The sequence below is a fragment of the Budorcas taxicolor genome, chromosome 16 (assembly GCF_023091745.1).
Source record: "Budorcas taxicolor isolate Tak-1 chromosome 16, Takin1.1, whole genome shotgun sequence".
In the NCBI taxonomy this organism is placed as follows: domain Eukaryota; kingdom Metazoa; phylum Chordata; class Mammalia; order Artiodactyla; family Bovidae; genus Budorcas; species Budorcas taxicolor.
This window is the reverse complement of record NC_068925.1, coordinates 56,904,803-56,923,949: the sequence shown is the minus strand read 5'-3', so window position 1 is coordinate 56,923,949 and position 19,147 is coordinate 56,904,803. Positions and strand designations below refer to the sequence as shown.

General features: G+C 39.6%; 1 protein-coding gene across 1 annotated transcript in view; it reads right to left on the bottom strand.

Moving 5' to 3' along the window:
* The window catches only part of RABGAP1L (RAB GTPase activating protein 1 like), a 718,011-nt gene that overhangs the window by 141,217 nt on the left and 557,647 nt on the right, over window positions 1–19,147 (bottom strand). The window contains exon 19 of the mRNA XM_052653672.1: window positions 7,040–7,168. Coding sequence (XP_052509632.1) covers window positions 7,040–7,168 — 129 coding nt within the window. The remainder of the gene's footprint in view (window positions 1–7,039; window positions 7,169–19,147) is intronic.

Below are 19,147 nucleotides of genomic sequence, written 5' to 3'. Positions count from 1 at the left end.
ACCAGGCTCCTCCATCCATGGGATTTTCCAGGCAAGAGTACTGGAGTGGGGTGCCACTGCCTTCTCCGGTGCTTAGTCACTAGACATGTCCAACCCTTTGCGACCCCATGGACTGTAGCCCACCAGGTTCCTCTGTCCATGAGATTCTCCAGGCAGCAATACTGGAGTGGGTTGCCATGCCCTCCCCAAGGGGATCTTCCCAACTCAAGGATCAAACAGAGGTCTCCTGCATTGCAGGTGGATTCTTTACCGTCTAAGCCACCAGGGAAGCCCCCAATGTACTCCTTAATTCCTGCTAATCCTTAGGTCTCATCTTAATTCCTCTGAGAAGTCTTCTTGTATAGCTCCTGGCACATAGTAGTTATTCAGTAAATGATCTTTTCCCTCTAATGTCCTTCTTTCAGTTTAATGTCAGGCCACAGTTTTAATATCATTCAAGTTATTTTGCCAATAAAATATAAGTAATATAGGCTATCTTATTTTTTTAAACATTTTATTATGATGATATACCAAAAGAATATTTTGAATGATACGATGAACTTTACTGCTAATGGGGCTCATCATAACTGTGCCACTTGTAACACTGTTCCAAACAAAAGTTAACTGGAGAAAAAAAGATGTGCTCCCCAGCTTTTGGAGAATTATCCTCAGGAAAGGTTTTTACAGCCATAGAACTAACGTATTATAGTACTTCTGTTATATTTTATTCTTCTAATTCATCTTTTTTTCCCCATCTTTTTGTTTTTATCAGAGCAATGACCACTAAATAAACGCCTCTATGTTTAAAAAAGCCAAATTTTTAATATGTCATCATCACGTAAATAGTCTATTTGAAACATAAGGAGGCATGAAATATTGAATTAAGTTACATACAATGTTGAATAACTGGCAGTTTTTGATCAAATGGCACCAATGGTAAAGAAGCTGCCTGCCAGTGCAGGAGATACAGGAGACACAGGTTCGAACCTGGGTTGGGAAGATCCCCTGAAGAAGGAAATAGCAACCCATTTCAGTATTCTTGCCTAGAGAACCCCACAGAGAGAAGATCTTGGCAGGCTACAGGCCAGAGGGCCGCACAGAGTCGGATACAATTGAAGCAACTTAGCATGCATTTGACCAAGGAGAATGGTAATTTAATCAATTTAACCTAATATAATATGTGACTAATGTTGAATAAAAGTATGCAAAAAAAAAAAGAATAATTATAAAGGTTATATGTATATTTGGACTGCAAGGAGATCAAACCAGTCAATCCTAAAGGAAATCAGTCCTGAATATTCACTGGAAAGACTGATGCTGATGCTGATGCTGAAGCTGAAGCTCCAATACTTTGGCCACCTGATGCGAAGAACTGACTCACTGGAAAAAGACCCTGATGCTGGGAAAGACTGAAGGCAGGAGGAGAAGGGGATGACAGAGGATGAGATGACTGGATGGCATCATCGACTCAATGGACAAGAGTTTGAGCAAGCTTAGGGAGTCAGTGATGGACAGGGAAGTCTGTGGCATAGTCCATGGGGTTGCAAAGAGTCAGACACAATTGAGGGACTGAACTGATATATATATACTTGAATATGTATAGGTACATTTATAAATTCTTATGCTGTAAAGAAATATCTATTTTCTTAATATGTTCTTATATTCTTAATATGTTCTTATTTTCTTATATTCCTAAGATGATCCCACAACACAAAAGTTAACTTCTTTGAGTCACTGAGTTGCCTTTAAGAATCCAATAAAGGCTATATATTGTCTCACTAGGAAACACAGGATGCTTAGAAGGTTATATAAAGAAATTCAAATTTCTAGTGACTCAGAGTCCATGAAGCCAAGATCCAAGTTTAAAAAGTTCTCCATAGCAAAGTTTTAAACTATAAGCTAACAACTGAATAATGATATTCAACAAAATTTGCCTTCTTGTGAAAGTGTAACATATTCATATATTAGTAACCAAATGATTTTTCAAAGTAACGTCTGATTGGTAAACATATTTTCTCATTTTATTTTATTTTATTTTACTTTAAATATTTGCTTGCAGTTTATTTTGGTTTTTCTAAATAGACATTCACATCTGTAAACAATAGGATTTTGGTTTCAGCCCCAACCCCCAATTCCTTACAAGTTTTTGCTCTCATACATTGGCTAGAACTGCCATTTGTTCTTTAGCTGCTAAGCTGTGTCCAACCCTGTTGTACTTCATGGACTGTTGCACACTAGACTCCCCATGGGATTTCCCAAGCAAGGATATGGGAGTGGGTTGCCATTTCCTTCTCCTATTTTCTCATTTTAGCCTGGCTGGATCATAGGAACAGAAGGAATATCAGAATGATTTAAAGTCATGTTAGTAAATTAAAAAAAAAAAAACACACACCAAAAATATTCCTGATATTTAGTATCACACAGGTTTCAGAAAAATAAAGTTATTTACCCAATCCAATGTGCTTTATCGATAAATCCTCTTATCAACACACAGAGCTCACAAGTTATTTTTTACCTATAACTGTTGTGTTTATTTTAAAACCAGTCAGTTGGCTGAAATTACTGGTTACCCAGTTTCTTTGAATTAGAGGACTGATTCATTTTGAAGGGGAATTAAATGAGAACATATCCATTTGAAGACTATATGATCATATACAAATACTATAAAAATAATTAAAATTTTAAAAAAATGGATTACTTTCAACAGAAATTCTTTTCTTAATCTTATACAGGTTGTGGATAAGAAATCATGAGTTCAACTTTTTTGCCTATTCCATACTGTAGCTGCCTTTCTCTTTAAATGTTCCATCTAATATGGAGCTTTGGTCTGTAAGTCCATCATTTCCTAACACTTCCAGTTGCCCGCATATGCTGCTATAAAGATGGCATGATGACTCACATCCTTACCAGACTCCCACTTTCATTATTCAGTGTAACACCTCACCCTCCACAACCTCTCACAGTTGCAGTCTATCAGAATCAGGAAAGGGGAGGAGGGACCAGTAGTGGAACAGGCCTGAGTTCTTTTTCAAAACTGTAAGCTGCTGTGAAATCCATTTAGTCGGTTGTGACTAGCTTTTTGGTTTGGGGATTTGGAAGCGGAAGGAGAGAAGTTTAAACTGAAATAGAATATAATACGGTAGAAGAAAAGACATCAGAGTGCTTCATACATTATAAGCATAAGTATCACTTCAGGTATATATGTGCGAGTATGTATGAATGTTTAAGGTCTTGATATAAAGGCTATTTCAAAATGCAGGTGTTGGTTAACAATCTTAAATTTTCATGCTGGAGATCTACCTTCTAGTCCCAGCACAAACCCTGAATACTGTACTATTTATGCCTTCCTTCTTTCAACTAAACCTCACATCCACCTCACAATCATGTTGTAAATTAAGATGGTGTTCTGGCTCAGTGGTAGTAATCTGCCACTAAGGCAGGAGCTATGGGTTTGATCCCTAATCTGGGAAGACCCGTTGGAGAAGGAAATGGTTACCCACTTCAATATTCTTGCTTCAATATTCTTGCTTCAATATTCTTGCTTCAATATTCTTGCCTGGTGGGCTACAGTCCATGGGGTTGGAAAGAGTCACATACAACAGTGACTGACCAACCAACAACCAAACAACCCTGCGGGTACTGTATCTAAGAAGAAGTACTCTCCTTAGAAAACACAAAAAACTAACAAAATACACAAAACAAAATAACAACCCTATTATTACTTTTTAAAGAATTCTTATCTATCTGTTTATGTGCAAATAAATCACTGTGGTTGCACACAGCACTTTCATCCCAGGAACAATCCATTCAGGTCATATTTTAGACTTGTTTCCTGACATTTTATGTTTCAGTGTCTCTCAGATCTCATGTTTCCGGCTTGACAACTGTTAGTTACCTCCATCCTCTGAGGAGCTTCAAAATTATACTGGACAAAAGTCTTTCCCTGTTACATTTCATATTTTAAAATCACTTTCCTGGGTTTTTTGTTTTCAGTGATTTCCCCATCATTCTAGATTTCCCTTGAAAACATTTACCTGTACCTCTTAACGCTCTACTCTCTTATTCTTAGAAATGAATGTTTTATTTTAATAGGTCCCTACAGCATTGCCCCAGGTTATAGTACTTCCTTCTGACAGCTCGGGAACAATCAACTGAATGAAGCCTGTCTTTCAAACCTACCACCCACAAAATTCAGTCACCATGACCACTGGAATGTATTTTCAACATTTACAGACAAACGTGGCTTCTGCTTAGTCACCTGATCTTAGTCAAATAAAACAGTCATCAAAGGTTTAAAAGTCTGCATTTCAGGATGAAGACTTTAGAGGTCCATCTTTCTTAATGCCTTTGGAAAATTATCTCTTTGAATACAGAGTTCATTTGAAAGACAATGTAATCTTTTTCTCCTGAGTTACTTACATTCAACATTGAGTTGTTATTTTTGAACAGTTAGAATTTAGTTTAAAATAACTTAAAATTCAAACACAAGTCTAATGAGACACACACACACACAAATGTGTTACAGTGGGCACTGTGCTAAAGGGAAGTCTATGTCAAAGCACATTTTCAGTCATGAGCCTCATAAGCCAATGGCTATTCTATCTTATAATTGCTTCATCCCAAATCTGTGGAATCATTTTGGCTCCTTTTTTCCTCTCACACCCATGTTTGATACATCATGAAGTCCTGTCGGTTCTCTTTCAGAATATGTCCAGGTTCCAACCACTTCCATTCTGTGTCTCTCCCCATTATGATCACCCTGGTCAGTCTATCATCATTTCTCACCAGGATTACTGCAAACCCAGTAATTACTGATCTCCCTACTTCTACTCTTACCTTCCTCTTGTCTGTTTTCAACACAGTGGGCACTGTGATCCTCCAAAACCTCAGACAGATCTTATTACTCTTCCACTCAAAATTCTGTAAGGGCTCCTCACTTCATACACAGCAAAGCCTATGCCCTTACAGTGGCCTTATGAGCTCTCTAACTTCCTCTCCTATTGCCCTTGTTTTCATTCATTTCTTTCCAGCTCTACACTGGCCTTCCTGCTGTTCCTCAACTTTACTTGGCATGAGCCAGCCTCGGGGATTTTGAATTAGCTGTTGCCTCTGCTGCAGTGCTCCTCCCCTAGACATCTCCATGACTAACTCATCTCTTTACCTTCAATGAGATCTACTCTGTCTAACAACTGTAATGCTTCTTCTCCCCATCAACCCAATCTTGCTTATTTTGCCCTACTTTTTCTCTTTTCACAGCTATTTATCACCTTCTGACATATTACGTATATTCTTTATTATGTTCATTGGTTACTGCTGTCTATTTCCTTCTGCAAGAATGTAAAGTCTACAAGACCTGGGATCTTTGTTCAGAAAACAAATTTATATTTTTGTCATGGTTAGGTTAAGAAGATTTCCTAGTATATACCAAAGGTACAAGAACTTACATCAGTAAACTGGTTCCAAATTTTTTTTTGAACGTACTATCTTGGTACTACCCCAGTGGTTAAGAATCTTTCTTCTAGTGCAGGGGATGTGGGTTCAATCCCTGGTCAGGGAACTAAGACCCCACAAGCTGCAGGGCAACTAAGCCCAGGCACTGCAACTGGAGAGCCTGCATCACAACAAAGAGCCAGCCCAGCCCCCAAAACAAATATAGATTTAAAAAACCTTTCTTGTAAAAGTGAGATAGCACTTTTTGTGCTATCTCACCTTGATACCACAATTCTCTAGATAGGGATTTCTATTTCAAGTTATTTATAAAATGTGTTTAGTTTTATCAGACATGTGATAAGGAGCAATATAGCCACATATATCTGTCAGGTGTGGGACAGAAATGGGCAGATCAAGACAGAGCTTTCCAAGTCCCTCAGAGAAAGGAAAGCACAGCCTAAGCAGGGTGCTTTTCTTTTCTTTAACTCATAATCAAATTTATTAAGCTTAGTTTTGTCAAACTCACAATTGAGCTTATTTAACTTAGTTCTGTAAAGGAAGAGAAACAAATTGGTAATATGATGGACTCTGGTGAATTACTGGATTAATTATAAATATAAAAGAAGCCCCCAAATTAATTAAAATTATTATAAAACTTGACTGTATAATTTTTCTACATTAGGAAATTATCAACTTTCTGGCTATGATCATCAACAAACACCTCTAAAACTTATTTGATTCTTTCACCTAGTTTTTTTAAGTAACTGTTTTTGCCCCCACATCAAAAAATAACAACTGGATTAAATAATTCACATCAAACAACAAAACAGAACAAAAACCAGAGAGAAATTAGATATCAAACCAAAAACCCATGGACAACATCTACCATCAGAGATGGCCACTAAGCATACCCATAAATTTCAAAATGTAAGTAGGTAGGAACAAACACCACCACCATAAGTCCTGTATACTGCACATTCATTATCTGTGTTAGCAGGAAGCAGAAGAAAGCAACAGGACGTCTAACAGGAAACTCCTCAATAGACACAGGCACTGACTGGAAAGCATTACACTCCAAATCAAGAACATTCACTGAAAATGAGAATGACTTTACCCATCTTAAAATCCAGTTAAGAGTTAAGCACAAAAAGCCCATGGATAGACCTGATGAAGCAGGAGCCACGTAACCCCTTTCGACTTCAGAAACTAATTCACCTAGAAATCCTCCTCTGACAGATTCCCAAGCCAACAGGAAATTGGTGGGAAGGGTGCGTTTCTTGCTTGGCCCTAAATAATCTTAAAATAGATGGCAAAATCTAAATACTAAGTCTGCTGCTGTGGAAACCACTATCACAGCAGGCTCCTCTAGAGGCCCACTTGTAAGATCAATGTTTGTCTTCCTCTTGTTAGAATCCGAACCAGCCAAGGTTCACTCTAAGTCCTACAAGAGGATACAGCCACTATAGATACAGACCACCTTCACAGAAAATGTCACAGAGAGACTAGGTCAGATACCACATCGCCTTCAACACAGTCAGAATCCAGCAACAAACAGAGGGTTTTACATAATTTGCCATGTTACTCTGCATTCACGTTCCACCTTTATTATCTATAAATTCATATATCATACCTTAATGTTGCAAGCCTGCTCCATTAGCCTTCTTGCATTTTCCTCTGCCCTGTATCTCTTTGGAAGCTGGACTCTGAAGAACTTTAAGGCGCCTTCAAAATCAGCCTGCAGAAGATCTTCCTTTGAGGTCTACAAAACAATCACCAAGAATCGTCCATTACATTTTAACCCACATTCATAACAAATACATTGCAAAAGGAATTTCTATTTTCCTGAATGTAACTTTTATTGGCCAAGATCTAGGTGAGGTCCAAAAATTTTTAGGAAGAGATTTCTAACCGCTTTAGTATAAGCTGAAATAAGTCACCATAAATCCTAGAAGTGACAATGGAATTAATTAACAAGCTAACATATTTAATTTATATAACCTCTAGAGTAGAATGATGGATCCTGGCAAAGCTAACCACATTATGGCTCTGGGAAAAGAAAAATGCCAGAAAAAGGAAAAAGTGTGAACTCTGGGACACATCTGTGATTTTAACTTGGTGGGCGTTCTAAGGATTTTTTTTTTTCCAAGCTGGGAAGACACAGATCGTACAATTAAACCACAGAAGAGTTATATAACAAACACCTAATGAGAGGATGACTTTTCAATTAAGGACAATAGCAGCTCAAATGAAGAAAATAAGAAATTGTTCCATATCTTGAAGACTTAAAAAATTAAGTAAACGAAGCAAACCACTTAACTATTGAACTTCTTATGAAAGCTACTTTTGCAAAATTTACTTAAGAAATAACAACTACTTATATGCATGCACAGAAAATATATGCATGCACAGAAAAAAGACTGAAAGGAAATAAAAGAAAATGTTTCTCTGAAGAGCAAGGTTATAGTTTTTCTCTTCTTCTTCTTTATATTTTGCTGTATTTCTTGTGGGAAAGATCATATAATAAGAAAGGCAATAAATGTTTCAATAAACAACTACATGTAATCATTGGCAAATACTGAGACACAAATTATGAGACTGAGGCATACTGGGTACACTGAAATAGGCCAAGTCAAAAAGAAATTAGGTGTTAAGAGTCAGCACTTAATTGTCAAAAATGGTAGAAAGAAATGATTAAAACAAAAAAATATGGTAGCTAGAAATCACAGAACTACATGCAAGTTCAAATTTTACTTTATTTAAATTCAAATGTAAAACTGATTAACAACTACATTGAAAGACTAAAAGGAAGTCAGAGGAATTCTGATCATAATGAGCTGTCATCACCACCACCCTGGTCTAAGCCATTGTTGTTTCTCAGCTGAGTCATTCAGCAACTTCCCAACTGGTCTCCCTCTTTTTCCCCGCTCCTTACAGCAGCTAGATACTTTTTCGGATCACGCTGCTCTTCTGTGTAAAGCTCTCCAATGGTCCCTACTGTGCTCAGAATAAAATCCAAAATCACCACCATTACCTGCAAGACCCTTTATGATCTGGGGCCCTGCCTTCCTCTTCAACATGATGTTGAATTGCATCTCTCTTCTTGATCTCAAGCTCCAAGAACACTAGCCTTCTTTCTGGTTTGTTTGGGTTTTTATTTTGTACACACTGAGTTCATTCCTAACTGAAGGCTGCTGCTTGGTATCTCTGTCTGGAATATTCTTCTCCCTCATCTTCATTATGATAATAACTTTTTGTGATTTAGATTTTAGCACAAATATAAGATTTGAGTTAGACCTTTTCTGAGCATTTAAATTCTTCCTCCTAGCCCATCAAGTCATTCTTCATCCACTCATTTTCTAGTTTTTCATTTGCTTTCATCCTAAAGAAAGGGGACTTATCTGTCTTGTTCTTTACTGTATTCACAGTGATAAGACTCACGCCTAGATTACAGGAGGTACTCAATTAAAATTTACTGAATAACTGAATGAATCCTCCTTTCGTCTCTCTCTCACTCTACATATATAATTTTTTCTCTCCTTCGCTTCTCTTTTAAATAGAAATGTAAAATAAAATATTAATTCACACAGCAGGCATTTTCACAAGGGACTAGGTTGGCCCAAGTTTAGATTCATAAACTAGTAATCAGAAAATAGAGCCAGGCTAACAGTGCCAAGGGAAAAAAACAAGCTTCAGTACACCTCAGACTTATTTCCTCCCTCATAGATACTGAAAGATGGTGGCAATAAGTAGTGGAGAGAATATTTAGCAGGATAAAGTGCTATCAACTCACCTTAACTGGGAAAAGCAGTTACTGGAAACAAATTCAGCCCAAAAGTGGGCTTCTTCAACTGAAATATCAACTGCTGAATTATTGAGAAAGCATCCACCTACCAGTTATACCAGACATACCACATCCTATTTCACCTGTAACACTGGTTCTGATGAGTATCTCTTTGGTAATTGTTGGGAAAATTCAAGACAGGCTGCTTATAGAGTTTGTAGGGAAACAGGACTGGTAGCTTTCTTCATCATTCAAAACCTCTAAGCGCACCTTTTCTATTGTCAGTGCAACTAACCTCTAGTTACCTACAAACAGATGACCCAAAATGGTGTGGAACAGTCTATCGCCTGCAGGCGGCATGGTCACCTAATTTTCTAATACTGCCCAAGGCCTAGTTTCAAGTCCAGCTTCTGAGATCATACAAAAGAAGAAAGATACAGCCCAACTCAGATGAAGTCTCTGGACACCAGAATTCAGAGTACTCTGTGGCTGCCGTTTTCAAGACACCGCTGGTGTTAGCGAAGCTCCAGATTGCCTGAAAATGTGAGTTGCTCATTTGTGTCCGACTCTTTGCAACCCTGTGGACTGTAGCTTGCCAGGCTACTGTCCATGGGATTATCCAGGCAAGATACTAGAGAAGATACTTGTAGCCATTCCCTTTTCCAGGGGATTTTCCTGACCTAGGGATTGAACCCATGTCTCCCGCACTGTAGGCAGATTCTTTACCATCTGAGCCACAGGGGAAGCTTACTTCAACCATCAGTTCAGTTGCTCAGTCGTGTCCGTCTCTTTGCAACCCCATGAATCGCAGCACACCAGGCCTCCCTGTCCATCACCAACTCCCAGAGTTCACTCAGACTCACATCCCTCGAGTCAGTGATGCTATCCAGCCATCTCATCCTCCGTCATCCCCTTCTCCTCCTGGCCCCAATCCCTCCCAGCATCAGAGTCTTTTCCAATGAGTCAACTCTTTGCATGAGGTGGCCAAAGCACTGGAGTTTCAGCTTTAGCATCATTCCTTCCAAAGAAATCCCAAGCATACCCACTATTAAAAAGTCACAAGATTAACAGATGCAAATTAGAAAGGAGATGCAGGACTTATTTTGAGGGACAAATTGATTTTTATATTTTGGAGGGTAATCAGAAGTATTTTCACAACCCAGATAATCACGATGGTGTGATCACTCACCTAGAGCCAGTCATCCTGGAATGTGAAGTCAACTGGGCCTTAGAAAGCATCACTATGAACAAAGCTAGTGGAGGTGATGGAATCCCAGTTGAGCTATTTCAAATCCTAAAAGATGATGCTGTGAAAGTGCTGCACTCAATATGCCAGCACATTTGGAAAACTCAGCAGTGGCCACAGGACTGGAAAAGGTCAGTTTTCATTCTAGTTCCAAAGAAAGGCAATGCCAAAGAATGCTCAAACTACCGCACAATTGCACTCATCCCACACACTACTAAAGTAATGCTCAAAATTCTCCAAGCCAGGCTTCAGCAATACGTGAACTGTGAACTCCTTGATGTTCAAGCTGGTTTTAGAAAAGGCAGAGGAACCAGAGATCAAATTGCCAACATCCACTGGATCATGGAAAAAGCAAGAGAGTTCCAGAAAAACAACTACTTCTGCTTTATTGACTATGCCAAAGCCTTTGACTGTGTGGATCACAATAAACTGTGGAAAATTCTGAAAGAGGTGGGAATACCAGACCACCTGACCTGCCTCTTGAGAAATCTATATGCAGGTCAGGAAGCAACAGTTAGAACCGGACATGGAACAACAGACTGGTTCCAAATAGGAAAAGGAGTATGTCAAGTCTGTATATTGTCACCCTGCTTACATCATGAGAAATGCTGGACTGGAAGAAGCACAAGCTAGAATCAAGATTGCTGGGAGAAATATCAATAACCTCAGATATGCAGATGACACCACTCTTGTGGTAGAAAGTAAAGAGGAACTAAAAAGCCTCTTGTTGAAAGTGAAAGAGGAGAGTGAAAAAGTTAGCTTAAAGCTCAACATTCAGAAAACGAAGATCATGGCAAATGGATGAGGAAACAGTGGAAACAGTGGCTGACTTTTATTTTCTGGGGCTTCAAAATCACTGCAGATGGTGATTGCAGCCATGAAATTAAAAGACACTTACTCCTTGGAAGGAAAGTTATGACCAACCTAGATAGCATATTCAAAAGCAGAGACATTACTTTGCCAATAAAGGTCCATCTAGTCAAGGCTACGGTTTTTCCAGTGGTCATGTATGGATGTGAGAGTTGGACTGTGAAGAAAGCTGAACGCCGAAGAATTGATGCTTTTGAACTGTGGTGTTGGAGAAGACCTGAGAGTCCGTTGGACTGCAAGGAGATCCAACCAGTCCATTCTAAAGGATATCAGTCCTGGGTGTTCATTGGAAGGACTGATGCTAAAGCTGAAACTCCAATACTTTGGCCACCTGATGCGAAGAACTGACTCGTTGGAAAAGACCTTGATGCTGGGAGGGATTGGGGGCAGGAGGAGAAGGGGACGACAGGATGAGATGGCTGGATGGCATCACCGACTCAATGGACATGAGTTTGAACATGACTGAGTGACTGAACTGAACTGATCAGAAGTATACATGGGCTTCAGCCCACAGGGTTGTAAAGAGTTGGACACTACCAAGTGAACAAAAAAAGACCTCTGTCTGTGTACCCGGCTGCTCTGGGTCTTAGCTGCGGCATGCAGCATCTTCAGTCTTCACTGCGGCATGCGGCATCTTTAGCTGCAGCAGAGGAGATCTAGTTCCCTGACCACCCAGGTCCCCTGAGTTGGGATCATGGAGTGTCAGCCACTGGACCACCAGCGAAGTCCCAACATGGCAACTTTTATACTTGAGTCTTTAACCTCTTTTAAGAGTTACTGAGTTGGCCAAAAGGATTGTTTGGGTTTATGGAAAAACCTGAATGAACCTTTTGACCAATCCGATATAGTCTCTCTTCAGTGAGTAATCAATCCTTGCAGCAGTCAACAACAGAGGTAAAAATGGGAGAAAACCTTTCTCATCTGCTTTTTCATTCTTTCCTTAAAATTAATGTTTTAAGGAAGTTTACAAATTAAAAAAAAAAAACTAGGGTATAGTTTGACAGCATTAGAAATCTGATCAAAATTAAACCTTAAATGGCTACTGGAGGGAGAGTGGGAGCATTTGGCTATAGATGTATGTCAATCCTTGGCCTGAGAGTCCTCCAGTTTCACCATGCACAGGGCCCAGAGTACCAGTACTGAAACTATAGCCAACACTGACATGTTATATAATGATCTGATAATAATTTCCCATGTCATATAAAAGAAGAAAGAAAAAATCAAGGAGGACAGGAAGATTTTGAACATGAGTAAAAGCTTCTCTCCTCTTTCTCCAAATTTCACACACTTACAGAGGAGAATGAACTCTGGCTGTGTGCCACTGTTAATACCATTTTGGGAGTGTCTTTCCCACTGAAAAATTCAGTGCAAGAGTATCACATTTTCAAGTGATTAAAAAAACAAGAGAGAGAAGAAGGCAGGGTGGGTGGTAATGAACAGTTCTAACATTTGAGTGTTAGTTCCAGATGCTTCTATTCCAAACCTCTCGCTGTTCTCCAAAGACAAATCTTTTCTTTAAAGGCCTCTATCAGCAGCAAAATCTAGATTTGATTATTTTAGAGGATTATTTGGAGAAAAAAATTTAGACACAGTTCTCTTTCTCACCTTCACTATATTCACCACAAATGGCTTTTTCTTCCTTTAGGCATAGAGTCTATCAGGATTTCCATTCCATTGAGCAAAGTTTTCAGAGGTCTGAAAATCATTTGGAAGTGCAAGCTTTAGAAGAGGACATTATTTAGCTGGTATCTAGGATATCTGTATCCCTTGCTTTGGTATTTTAATTTCACCAAAGAAACGTATGCTTGGTGGGTCTGCACACAGAATCTATGTCTTGTGGTAATATCTAAAGTGGAACACTGGTACTCGATTTATTAAAGGAAATTATTCTTTACTAAGTGTACCTTTGAAGGACCATAAGCAAAAATTCCAAATGTGCTTGGTGTTCCTGTAGTTTGATGGTCCCTCTGTGCCTCAGGGAACAAAATATAAGGCTCAGAGTTCAAATCCACAACGCTGTCTGGGTAAATCTTGGTTTAATTTGATCTGTTTCATTAAGAAAAGTAACTGGCCTCATATGAAAAAAATACTACTTGGATCTTAAATGCAAAACAGGGATTTGCATGTGGTTAGCCCCTACATAGTCATATTGAGAACATGACTGAAAACCTAAACTTCAGTTCCTTCCCTCACTGGTAATGGAAAGATTACAACATTGCACGTGGTAGGATTCCTCTTAGGACCACCCTGGGCAGATTAACCATCGATCCCATATCATTAGGCAGTCCAATAACACAAGGCTGAACAACTGGACATCCCCCTGGTACACACTAAACTCTGAGCCATAACTCATTGGATAGCTGATCCCAATTCATAGCCATATTGCTCATTAAAAGGCATGTGATGTGATTTCTCAGAATGTAGAGTACCCTAATTCTATCAACAATCTTTTAAGCTGTGTAACAAAGTCAGAGATTTCCAAATGGCCCTACAGATAACTCACCATACACTGTTCACATAGACTGCAAGTGGCTCTACGACCTGTAATGTTTGAGCCCAGAACAACGTGAGGGCTGTATCTACTTGGGTACCTAACTTGGCAACCGAGCCAACTTTGTAAAGTTGCGACATACAGACATCTATAAGCCCCCCACAGATCTGAACCTTGTGAAGACTATAGCTTTTACTGTTGACAATCATTCTACACTACAGGCAGTTTAAAGTTATCCCTGATGCAGATGTAGGTATGAGAGACATTTCTTGTTATCAATTTTATGTTTCCCCTCAAAATGCTGAAAATGTAAATGCCAAAGAAAGGCAGTACCAGATCACTGTAAAGTTATCAGTGGAAGCCTGTGAAACACAAAGTTAAGCAGTCTGTAAGGATACAGAAATGCATTAGATAAAAAACTGATTCCTTAAAGAGAAGCAGATCATTTGTTGAAATATATTTTAGCACTTTTCAGTGTCAAAGCTCCTAAAATGCTTTTTGTTTCACTGTTAAAAAAAAAAAAAAACTCCTTTTTAATAGAATCATGATTCTTCAGTTTTCTCCTTTATTAAGAAAAAAAATGTGACTCAGGGAAATAAAATTCAAGTAAGCACTGATGACCTCACCTGGGCACTGAAACATATATTTTGAGCTTTTCTTTCTTAAATTACGAAGGAACTGTATTTCTCAAAAAATACCATCCCCTTCCCTATAACTGTATGCTGGTCACTGCATCCAACTTCACCTTGCAGTGATAAATAGACTTTCTTCAGGGTGAGAAACCCGTCATGTGCACAGCTACCTAACATGCCTGTTATGATGATATAGGAGAGATCCTATTTATTTGTAAATAGGTACATTAAGACTGAGTTAATACTTATAAAGGTAAGTATAAACAAAGATGAACTATACTAGAGGGAGATATGTGAGGGAGAGAGTTAAATTCAGTCAGGTCAATCTTGCACTTCTGAAAAGACTCAAATATGAGAGAACCAAATGAAGGAACAGTCTAGAATGGTATTAAACTCCACTGTATAAAATAGACAAAGCGAAATTATTCTTGCCCAATTACCAAATAATGGTATAGGACTACTGTAGACCAATTATATTATAGAACAGTTGCTAGGTATAGTTCTCAAACTGCTAAAAAGAAACCCTGCACCAGTGATTGTGGGTATTTAATTTTAACCCTTGATAGGAAGTGAGGAAGAGTGATTTTTTTCTCTTCTTCAGGAAATAAAATTTTTTTTTAAAAGCAAATCAGACTTCCCAGACTCAGCACAGATCCAACAGCCCTAAGCTGTTTCCAGATAAACAGTTCAAACATTCCAGGAGAGAAATCTGTAATTTCCTAATCAATGATTTTTAGGGAATAAAATTCCCTACTAAAACAATCAAACTGGACACCAAATAGAGGTTAGAAAGCAAACCACACATAGTCTAGATAAGTCACAATAATGTCTGTTGTAAAATTTAACCCTTTGGAGACATAAATAACAGAATGCCTCCACCAAGCACTTGGGTATCCTGCTTTATTGCTGAGCCTGGCCAGCCATAAGACCTTTTTCTTTTTGCTGCCAGGGAGATAATGCCACTGATGTGGGCTCAGAGAGGAGAGCCATATCTCCTCCAGTCAATTAAGGAGTGGCGTGGACCGGGCTCGGACAGAGCCCCTGGGCAGTGGCCACTCTGCACTTCCTTCCCGGTAGAGTGGGGAAGGAAATAGGAGACCACAAGCCTCTTCCGGGGATACAAGGAATTCTCACAGAGGATGGCAGATTCTCTACAAATGAAGTTCAATGAAAAATAGTCTCACCGCCAGAAGCCGAGGCACAAACAGACGATGCCCCATCCCCAGAAGTTCCAGCACTCGACACGCATACTCATTCACCAGCTTGCTCCTCTCGTCGTGCATGTCCTGGGACTTTTTGACGGGAGCTGTGAGCTTAGCAGCTGGGGCTGGGCAGGGCACCCCTTCTTCCATGAGCAGTAAGTAGGTATCCAGAATGAGAAAGCGGGATCTCTTATCCACAATTTTGAGAACTGCGGTGGGAGGGGAGCCAGGCTTCGGTCTCCCCGGGAGCACGCACAAGACAGTCTGTGATGGGAACTGCCAGCTAACGTCTCCACGAGAAAAACATTTTGGCTAAATTATCCACTGTGAGAGAGCCCCAGAGAAGACTGGAAATGAAATCAAATGCTGATCAAAATTAAAAACAACAACAACAAAAAATGGCAAAAGCAATCAAACGCAAGAAAATGGCCAAGAATGATGCAGGAGAGTTCACATACATGTGTAAAAACGGACAAGATGCTTAGAAGGGTCTAGCATGAGAGAGTGTGTGAGTGTGTGCTATGCATATGTGTGTGTGAGACGGTGTGTGTGTGAGAGAGAGAAAGAAGAGACAGCAGCAGCGGTAGCCAGGAAGCCAGGGCAGTTGTGAAGCTGCAAGGAGAAAAGGATGAGCTCATTGCAATCCTTGGTTCGTGACAAGCAGCGCTGCTGTTGCTGCTGCTGCTGCCTCTCGCTGTGCATCAGTAATGAAGGGGTAGGGAAGGAAGGGGAGGGAAGAGAAGGAGGTAGGTGAATGAGCATGCAGACTGTGTCTCGGGGGAGAATGCTGTAATAGGAAGCCAATGGCGAGCCGTTGGGCAGATGCACTTCCCCTCCCAGTCCACCTTCAATCAGTGTTAGGCTGACAGCTTATGCTGTTGAATCCTAAACCCACAGACAGATGAACTAGCTTCTCCCAACATGTGATGCTCACAGGAAAGTCAGCCAGCCTGCCGGCTAAAAGACTGACCTTTACTCACTCCTGCTTTCTAATAACGATGGGTGCCAGTCTGATTTTATACCACATATTTAAAATGGGAGGCTCCAATCCTCGTCAGACCACTGAAATTTCTAACAGAAGAGAGGCTTAGGGGAAGACGACAAAGTATGGACAGAAGAGCAAGGACCGAGGAGCTAAGAAACGACACACCCTCAAGTTGAAGTGTTTATGCAGTAATGACTTTTCGCAGTGCTAGGATATGCAAAAGTAACACGTCATTCTGGGAAGGCTAGCTGCAACTAAAAGGAATATTTTTTTTTAATTATGTTTATTTTTTATTGAGGTATGGTTGATGTAAAATATAAGTTTCAGGTGTACAACACAGTGAAAATGAAGATTTTTATAACTATATAATATGATAAAGCATAAAAATCTACAACATTATAATAAAAGCATACCTTTAAGGAACTATTAAAGTTGAGATTTTCAAAGTAGAAATAACTTTCCTAACCTAAAGACTTTGATAAACACTCAGTTAATAGTTCTAAACATTGTGTTGATATCTTCCGGTCTAGTCCTGCCTTGGAATAAGATAACTGAGGGTGATCCATAGTTTAAAATTTTACAATCTTAGCATTGCAGTTTTACATTAATTTCCTTGGTGTGAACGATCAGTTGTCACAAAATCAAGGCAAAAGGACAAGATCCTCACTCAGTGTAGTTTCTTAACTTTATCCTGACAATTAACTAACACGTACCCAGAATCTTGGTGCTAAATCTCTGGAGTTGGACATGAATACCAGACCAGCTTCTCCATGCAAAACTGTACCATGGTACAGAGTAATGGGGCTAGGAAAGCCAGAGCAAGTTCCTTCTCAGTCTTAGTTTCTTAATCTGACAAATATGAGTTATGGATCTCATTTATTGACATAAATCATGATCATCTCTGTGATAGTGATTACTAAATCACATTAATTACAGAACTGAAGATTAAGGGAAATGTTGCCTTCTTTAACAGAATATTGTTTGGTTTCTTTTCCCAAAACTTCAGGAGAACATTATTTTGGTTAAACATTTAAAGTATTAATTAACAACATATCTTAAATAAGATATGTATATATTGCTGTCAAGCCTTCTATTTCTTCCAAAAATTATTTCTCAAAAAATATACAGAAAACACAGCAGTGGCCACAGGACTGGAAAAGGTCAGTTTTCATTCCAATCCCAAAGAAAGGCAATGCTAAAGAATGCTCCAACTACTGCACAATTGCATTCATCTCATATGCTAGAAAAGTAATGCTCAAAATTCTCCAAGCCAGGCTTCAGCAATACGTGAACCGTGAACTTCCAGATGTTCAAGCTGGTTTTAGAAAAGGCAGAGGAACCAGAGATCAGATTGCCAACATCCACTGGGTCATGGAAAAAGCAAGAGAGTTCCAGAAAAACATCTATTTCTGCTTTATTGACTATGCCAAAGCCTTGACTGTGTGGATCACAATAAACTGTGGAAAATTCTGAAAGAAATGGGAATACCAGACCACCTAACCTGCCTCTTGAGAAATCTGTATGCAGGTCAGGAAGCAACAGTTAGAACTGGACATGGAACAACAGACTGGTTCCAAATAGGAAAAGGAGTATGTCAAGGCTGTATATTGTCACCCTGCTTATTTAACTTATATGCAGAGTACATCATGAGAAACGCTGGACTGGAAGAAACACGAGCTGGAATCAAGATTGCCGGGAGAAATATCAATAACCTCAGATATGCAGATGACACCACCCTATGGCAGAAAGTGAAGAGGAGCTAGAAAGCCTGTTGTTGAAAGTGAAAGAGGACAGCGAAAAAGTTGGCTTAAAGCTCAACATTCAGAAAACGAAGATCATGGCATCCAGTCCCATCACTTCATGGGAAATAGATGGGGAAACAGTGGAAACAGTGTCAGACTTTATTTTTTTGGGCTCCAAAATCACTGCAGATGGTGACTGCAGCCATGAAATTAAAAGATGCTTACTCCTTGGAAGCAAAGTTATGACCAACCTAGATAGTATATTCAAAAGCAGAGACATTACTTTGACGACTAAGGTCTGCCTAGTCAAGGCTATGGTTTTTCCAGTGGTCATGTATGGATGTGAGAGCTGGACTGTGAAGAAGGCTGAGCGCCGAAGAATTGATGCTTTTGAACTGTGGTGTTAGAGAAGACTCTTGAGAGTCCCTTAGACTGCAAGGAGATCCAACCAGTCCATTCGGAAGGAGATCAACCCTGGGTATTCTTTGGAAGGAACGATGCTAAAGCTGAAACTCCAGTACTTTGGCCACCTCAAGCAAAGAGTTGACTCATTGGAAAAGACTGTGATGCTGGGAGGGACTGGGGGCAGGAGGAGAAGGGGATGACCGAGGATGAGATGGCTGGATGGCATCACCGACTCGATGGCAGTGAGTCTGAGTGAACTCTGGGAGTTGGTGATGGACAGGGAGGCCTGGCGTGCTGCGATACACGGGGTCGCAAAGAGTCGGACACGACTGAGCGACTGAACTGAACTGTAAACAAACACACACCCCACACACACATAAGAAA